The sequence below is a fragment of the Equus przewalskii genome, chromosome 1, assembly GCF_037783145.1.
Source record: "Equus przewalskii isolate Varuska chromosome 1, EquPr2, whole genome shotgun sequence".
Classification (NCBI taxonomy): domain Eukaryota; kingdom Metazoa; phylum Chordata; class Mammalia; order Perissodactyla; family Equidae; genus Equus; species Equus przewalskii.
Window position 1 is genome coordinate 156059577 of NC_091831.1, and position 8792 is coordinate 156068368.

Here is an 8792-nt window from a genome sequence, read left to right on the forward strand (position 1 = left end):
GGAGGAAGACACAGTTTTCAGCAATGATCATGAGAACTGTTATGAATGTATTCAGTCAAAGGACATATGAGACGTTTGAGAGGAGATGTCAGAAGATATATTATATATGGGTCTGGATCTTAGAAGAGACAAGGACCATATTTTATGTAATAATGTAGTAAAAAAAGGTTACAAATCAGAACAGAAATGATTATTCACTGGTGCTGAGGAAATTTAAGAAAATTTGAAAAATTTAGATTCTCTCTTATTTTTTACACCTAAAATAATTTTCAGGTGGATAATCTATTTTAGAAATACATGTTTGTGAATATTTATTAGGTATTGCAATGGAAAAGTACTTCCTAAGAATAAAACTATGGAGTCACAATTTAAAAGCCTCATGGAGTTTGAGTCACAAAATCTACAACTTTAAAAATGAAGAATATGATAGCTAAAATTAAAAAGAAAACAAATTGGGGGAAACATTTTAGACACAAATATGATAATAAAGGAGTTAGTGTCATTAGCATATATTTGGGACTGGTAAATCAATATGACAAAATTAATATTCTACCTACAGGATGTGACAATTTTTTTGGCTGCCCTGAATTACTTTTCCCCTCTCACTGAGGGCTGTACCCTACCTCCACTATTTGGAAAATGCTCTTCCTCAAATTCATGTAGTTCTTTGGAGGCTGTCAACCAGATGGATCTTGTTCCCTGTCCACTGGGGTGGGTATGTGATACAGACCTGGCATGAAACAAAAACAATGCCAGTCAGGATCCTTTCATTGTATTTTAACAAGGATTCTAGGAAAGAAAACTTTCCCATTTTCTATGAGATTGCTCTGCTGGGATGATTTAAAGTTGGAGCTATTTGCAGTCTCTCTCCTCTCCCCAAACTATACAAAAAGAAATTCAGGTGCAGAAAAAGAAAATAAGACCAATGTACAGAGATAAACAGAGTCAAAAGATAGAAAGGGAGGAGAAAGAGAAAGGGAGAAAAGAGCAAGAGAAAGCAGGTGAATGAGAGAGTAAAATCTAAGAATGTGTAATTGAGTGAATCCCTGAGTCCTCGAGGCTGACTACAATACTGGATATCCCAATAACCTGAGTCAGTACTTCCTTTTTTAAAAATATTTTTTTATTTTTAATTGTAGTAAAAAAACACACACATAACATAAAATTTACCATCTTCCCTTTTTAAGCACACAATTCAGTGGTGTTCAGTATATTCACATCGTTATACAACAGCTCTCTAGATGTTTTCCTCTTACAAAACGAAAACTATATATTTCTTTTCTGTTTTAGTTATTTTCAGCTTGTTTTCATTGGATTCTTCTCACACGTATTCAAAGAATTCAGATTAATAACAACATGTGAAAAAGCACAAGCATACAAAAATTGAAGAAAGTTAAAGCAAGATTTTATCTTTTTTTGTCTTTTAAAGGGACAAAGGTATTTAATATGCTCATATTCAGTGCTTTGTGACAGGTACTGTAATGGAATATTTTTAAGCAGGTAAAAAGTTCTGAAGAATAAGGATAATGAAAATAAAGAGCTTAAAATAATAGTATTTTAATTATTAATTCCAAATATATCAATCTATAAAAGAAGTAATCTGAAAGGTAGACAGAGGTATATGCAAGAATTTTCAAGACAGAGCAAAAAATTGAAGACAATCTAATTGCTGTGTACTACAAAATTTTATAATGTGAGAGAATTCTCAGAATACAATATTTATCAAAAATACACAATAAAATGTAGACGTCATAAATCCTGATTTTGTAAATATATATTTATATTTAGGCATAGAAAAACACTAAAAATAAATAGACCATGATATTACTAATAATTATCTCCATATGGTGACTTTATGAGTGATTTCTATTTTTAATCTCTAAGTTTACAATAAATTTTACATAGTAAGCATATTTTCTTTTTAAGAAAAAATAATATTTCCTTAAAGAAATAAGAAAATAATGAAGGATTTTTACATCAGAAGTAATTGAAAATATAGTCTCCTTAAAAGTGGAGAGGTAATTATTACTCCTTAAACAACTTTAACAAACTTAGGCAAGAGAGTGAATGTATTGGCTCATTTATTAGCTCAGCTAGTAAGCATATTGAGTTGAGGCCAAGAATGAAGCTGAATGCCCAGACAGCTGGACCAAGAACATGAATACTGCCAAACTTCTCTCTTTAAACCCTATGTCTTCTTCTCTCACATACCTTTTTACATTATCCAAGATTTGATTTTTGACAGGAGGAAATATTATTGCCAGAAGTTTCTACATATCTACATAAAGCAAGGCTGAGGTTTGTTTTCTCTCTATTCTCAAATCCAATCTTTTGGGGAAAATCTCATATTTGGCCCATCTTGGTCGGAGGTTCATACCTGTACTGATCAACTGTGGCTAGGAGATATGTTACTACACCCTGGTTCAGAAGCCCAACCTTTGAACAAATAATGGTGGTCAGAGAGATGGGACCTACATGTCATCTTCTAATCATAACACATGTTTACTTGAAGAGAAAGATACATTTACCAGAAGAAGGAGGTTGATGATTGGGGCCAACAAATGATTAGATGTCCACTAAAAGCAATTATTTCTTTAGAGTAAAAAGAATGACCTTTAACAAAAATTTACATCAATGGTACAGAAAATTTTCAGTCACTACGCAGTAGGGGAATCTGTCTTTTCATAGATATAGACCTGACAGAAAGGCAGAAAGAAAAGATTGAGAGGAGCAGGCATTTTCTAAATTGATACGCAATTTATTTAGTGTTAGTCAGCATTCCCTTATATAACCCACTCTGACACTGAAAGAGACTCAAATTTGAAGTCTAGACTACAGTAAATTCATCAAGGTAATAACTCCTGAGAGACAAACAAATGGGCTTCCCCAGGAGACACTTTACCACATCACAGGCTTCCTCCAACCATACACAGTAACACAATTTCTCAGCTAAGATTTTAAAAAGAACTATGCTGTTTTAATGTGGGACACCTAAATATTAGTAAGGCACTTGGAAACTCCTGATACTGAAATAACAGAAATTTAACGCTATTCCAAGTCAGTAATGAAACTTCATACTACTTTTGTCCTTTATGAAATCCTGCTAAGAATAATAAATTGATGGCATATTTTCCTCATTGCCACTTTCATTTCTTTGTTCCTGAATGTGTAGATGACTGAATTTAAAAAAGGAGTGAAAATCGCATCAAAAACAGCAAAGAATTTGTCTAGATGTGATGTGGGGTGAGGCCAGATATAAACAAAGATGCAAGGACCGAAGAACAAGATCACCACCATGACATGAGTCGACAAAGTGGAGAGGGCCTTGGATGATGCACTTGAAGACAGTTTTCGAATACTGATCAGGATAAAAATATAGGAGACAATCAATGTGAAGAATGATCCCAGAGATATAAAGCCACTGTTGGCTGTGACCATGAACTCTAACCTGTAGGTATCTGTGCAGGCAAGTTTTATGAACCGAGGAAAGTCACAGTAAAAGCTGTCTAACACATTAGGGCCACAAAATGGCAATTTTATAACAAAAAACAGTTGAATCACAGAGTGGGTCAAGCCAATTATCCATGCAGCAACCAGAAGCAAAATGCACATTTTTCGGCTCATAATAGTCAAATAGTGGAGGGGCTTACATATGGCAACATATCTGTCAAAGGCCATGGCTGTGAGCAGCACCATCTCCACACCACCAATGGCATGGAGGAAGAAGATCTGAGCAATGCAACCTCCAAAGGAGATGACCTTACGCTTCCTGAAAATGTCATAAATCATCTTGGGAGAAACGACAGAAGAAACAGCCAGGTCAATGAAGGAGAGGTTGGCCAACAGAAAGTACATGGGGGAGTGTAAGTGAGAGTCAGAAATCACAGTGAGCATAATGAGGGAGTTTCCCATCATGCTTACCATATAAAATGTGGAGGAGAACACAAAGAGGAGAAGTTGGATCTCCCAGGAATTGGTGAGTCCCAGGAACACAAACTCTGCCACCACAGAGTGATTTGCACCGTCCATTGATGTATCAGCTGGAATGGTTGTAGATAAAGGAAAACAAAAAAATAAATTAAAAAAAGAAGGTTAATAATGTTTTATATTATGTTGATTAGTTATTCAAGGACATTCACACTGTGAAGATTATATATCGTCTCAATTCATATCATCGCTACATAAGCATTTTATCTGTGGTATCTAAATTAGTGGAGTCACTGCCGCATGCAATATTCCTATCACCATGGCCTCCAGGACTAGTCGTCTATAAACAAAAGAATGGAGAAAATATGAAAACATAGTATGCATAGCAAGGATTAGTAGGGGCAGAGAAGGTGCTACAGTGCAACACAAAGAGAAAAAGAAAGACAAAGTGGAAATGACATTTGCCAGAACTCACTGGTTCTGTTTCTACGTTGTTCATGGAGCAGTTCTTCAGGCATTCAAGCTGTCTCATTTCATAACCTGACCTCGTCTCTGGCACACAATGTATCTTTTGTAGTTATTCATTCACCATTACCTCCCTTCACATTAGCAATTCACACAAATCACACAGAGTAGAGGTGAAAATAAGAGAACCAGGTACAGGGCATAGAGGTGACTCAAGAGTAGGAAAGGACCAAGGCAAGGGTAGAATAGATATTAATGGGACAAAATATTTGCCTCGTCCCACAGAAGTGTCAGTGAAAACTACCTAGTAGCTTAGTCAGTAGCCAGGACAAGGCCCAGAAGTGCTGGCGTGGGGGTGAGGGGAGTTATAGGAAGTCAAGGAAGTCAAGGAAGCAAATTTGATTTATCTGTCCAGATTCTTCACAATCTCTGAGGTTTGTGAATGTTGTTTATAGCTATTGGCTTCCTAAGCTTTTAGAGTTCGCTGGGGATGAAGAAATGCACATTAATGTCATAGATGTTATATAACCATTGAGCCTCTCCAGTCCCCTCATCTCCTTTAGCAACTTTTATCCCTCTTTGCTCATCTCTCTGTTTAAAACCTCCCAAGTGTCTAAGATCCAATGCTAAATCTGTTCCCTGAACTTAATTCTGGGTTACCACATGAATCTCTCTAGTTCTTATTCGTTTTTACAGGTAACACTGAAATACTATTACCACATGGAAGTTATATTCTGTTGCCTGTGGGTCAAATAATTCTGTGTCTCAAACCTTCCTGCTCTCATAATACTTAGATATGCTACTAAAAGTTGGAGTTGAGAAAAGAGAAAGGTTGGAGCATAAACAGTAACGGGCTTGTAAAATAAGGGTACATGAATGCACAAAAAGCCTCAGACCTGGAATTGAAAGAGAAAGACTCACTAATACAAAAAAATGAAATCCAAAGCTTTGCCTTTTAATATGTGTGTTTATATATGCACACATACACACGTCTCAGTTGTACATGATGAGTGAACCTGGTCATAAAACTCTTATCCCACAAATCTCGTTAGTGTTTGTGTAGTCTAAGTTAATTATTTACAAATCCAAAAATAGTGGTTCAGTGATGGACAAACAACCAGTCATAGACAGAGAATCTAGGTTCCTAATCCACCTATGGCTTTGGATTCTACATACTAGAAAAATAATAAAGTGAGAAGAGAGAAGTCAAATTCTGCATATGCTCAGTCCAAAACATTATCCACTAGTTACATGTGGTTGTTAAACAAAATTAAAAATCTGTTTTCTCAGTTGCACTAGACACATTTTGATTCCTTAGTAACCACATGTAGCTATTGCTCATGCATTGGATGGTGCAACACAGAACATTTCCAATCACTGCTAATTCTTGAAACGTAATTCAAAATCCCATTTGCTCCATGAAAATTTCCCTAGTAACTGCACTTTACATTAATCTCTCCTCTCTCTTATTCCCAGAAGTCAAGAAATTTAAATTTTAACGGAAAAATAATAATTCCCCACATAAAAATAACCTACAATATATAGTGCCATAGGAGAGGATCTAAATGTTTGCTGTTGGCCAAAAAGGACACGCGAGAGTCCACTGGGAACTTCAGAGACAGCTTCACAAAAGAGAAAGGACTTGTGATGAGTTTTTGAAAATTAGTAGTTTAATAAACTGAAAGAAGAGGGGAAGGTATTCTGAGATGAGATAATAACTGATCCCTTATTTAGAACAAATCTTTGCTACTAATGATAATTCTCCAATGCTTTTCATTTTATAGCTTCCCTCTCTCCAAATACGTTGTAAATTTAAAGAGGATAAAACTATTTCTTCTGGCTCTTGTGTTTCCTAAAATACAAAATGAAATAAGTAGCAAAGATTTCTTTTTTTTCCTTTTTTTTTGAAGAAGATTAGCCCTGAGCTAATATCTGCAGCCAATCCTACACACCTGACAAGTGGTGCATAGGTCTGCACCCAGGATCCAGGTCGGCGAAACCTGGGCCTCCAAAACAGAACGTGTGAACTAAACCACTGTGCCACTGGGCTGGCCCAGCAAAGATTTCTTGATTGTTTAGTTAATAACACTTCTCTGAAATAAAATCATTTCTTCAGGTCCATAATTTTCCACAGCTCATGTCTTTCCAGTCTACCATCTTTTTGCGTTAAGTCTAGTATCATAGGAAGTTTCCAAATTTAAAACTGAGCAGTAACACATTTCCCAATCACTCCCAAGAGAATGCCCGATATTCTTGCTATGAATTTCCAGTTGGGAAGTAGGGAAACTTCACCTCAAGGCTTATAATGGTCCATGGTTTAACTTCATAAACTTTTATGAAACAAGAAGAAGCATGTAAAAGGAAAAGACTAAGAGAGAGAGAGGAGCAATAATTCCAACAGCAGCCAGCAGAGCAGGGAACTTACACAGTTTTTATCTTCTAGGCTTCATGATGTAATTCATAGTCATCTTCCATACCATTCGTACAGGCAAAGAATGAAATATAGATATTTTTCACCATATAGTAAATGTTTCTGAACTAATGATGGAATTTTAGAACTGGAAAATACACTATTTGTATGTAACACATTTACTAAGTATTTTCACATATTTGATTTCTATAATTACCTGTTGGGTGGATATGTCCAATAGCAGAATTATTTTCATTTATTGTGAGAAATCTCAAGTTCAGAGAAGTTAGTAACTTACCCAAATACACAGAGTTACTTATTTTGAAATAAAAAATCAAGGCTTCTGATTCCAAATCCAGTGCTATTTTGAATACATATGCACATATGATTATTTTTTCATGATTTAAAATAATCATTCCTGCTATAGACTTATAAAAAGATTTCTAAACACTGTACACCTTAAAATTACACAACGTTATCTGTCAGTTATATCTCAAAGCTGGAAAAATAGTAATTCCACTTCACTCAGAAGAATATTTCATCCTACACATAAACGTTTAACACATACATAAATTAACCTACCCAAGATTTCACAGCTACTAGTCGCAGAGCAAAGACTTAAACCTACATATTCTTACTACAAGTTAAGGAAAAGAGGGAGAGAGAGTTGCTGACTGGAATGGAAAAGAACCAAAATACATCAAGGTTTTCATGCTAGTAAAAGGTTCAGCAAAATCAAGGGGCCATTTATTCAATAAAAGCTTTAAGAATTGACAGGCAAGAAAGATGACAGCGAGAGACAAAAATTTTGAAGTCACCCAAAATTTGAAGTCGTGAGATAGAAAGATTTGCTTAAAGAATAACATATACAGAAATAAAATAAAGTTAATAGATGAAGCATACACAGCCAAAAGAGAACAAATACACAGCATTTGTGATCATCCTTATTATATTACTGTTGCTAATATTATACATATTATCTGCCTTTAAAAGTCCCTCTGCTTCTGTGCACAAATATCAAAGAAGTTAAGTGATAGCTGTCATTTTCTTATGTTACAGAGTAATAAATAGGGAAAGACTAAGAAAAAGGCATGGATTTAGGGCTGAGATATCATTGGTGCCATTAAATTGAGAAGGCGAAATCAAACAGTAGAGAGAACCAAGACCAGGGAGGTAGCAAATGGTGATAAAGTGGAGAAAGCAAAATTAGAAATGACAAATAATTTCAGTAACATAGGGCAAGAGGTTTTTTGGGGTAAAGTTGGCAAAATAAGGCAATATGCTATGTGTAGAAAATTTGTAGTGGGGAAGAAATCTGTAAACAGTTTCCAAGCAACTAGGAGAATCTTGTGGAAGATGGGAATCATGAACTTGGACAAAAGCTAGCTGAAATATTTTTGCGACACCATTTGGGAATGTTCAGGAACTTAATACTTAGAACTTTAGAATAATACATTTGTTTGGCATAATAAATAGAATGGATTGTTAAGAGACAAAAATCTGTGGCACTAAAGGCCACATTGAAATTATCTGACCAAATTACATACTGGCCAGTACAACAGGTAAAGCCAAAGATAAGCTTACATAAGAAGAAAATAGAACATGGATCAGAGGGCTGAAAATCAGAGAAAGTAATTCTAAGCTTATGGTAACTACTCTATTTTTCTCTCATATCTTGACTCTCGAATATGAATTCCCATTAAAAATCAACTTCACTTTCTTTGATGTGCCTTTCTCTATACAATTGCCCCAACTCCTTCTTCCAGTACAATTTCTGCTCCACACTCTGTTACATCCTTCCTCTCTGGAATCATGGCAACCTGAGGAGAGTCTTCTTGTGTTGGAGGATAGTCCACAAACACCCCCACTCTGTTTTAGCACCACCTCCTACCTTATCTATCAAAAGGCCAAGAAGGCAGCATGGTCAGAGAGTCAGAGAAATTCCACAAACTAAACTTTCTCCTGTGCGTAAGCATTGCCCACGTCCTTC

The 8792-nt window shown here is 35.6% G+C and overlaps 1 protein-coding gene across 1 annotated transcript; it reads right to left on the reverse strand.

The window, feature by feature from the left end:
* Window positions 1-3090: 3090 nt before the first annotated feature.
* LOC139082221 (olfactory receptor 4F3/4F16/4F29-like) lies at window positions 3091-4029 on the reverse strand. The gene has a single exon (XM_070612397.1). The coding sequence runs from the start codon at window positions 4027-4029 to the stop codon at window positions 3091-3093; it is 939 nt and encodes a 312-aa protein (XP_070468498.1).
* Between the last annotated feature and the right edge of the window lie 4763 nt (window positions 4030-8792).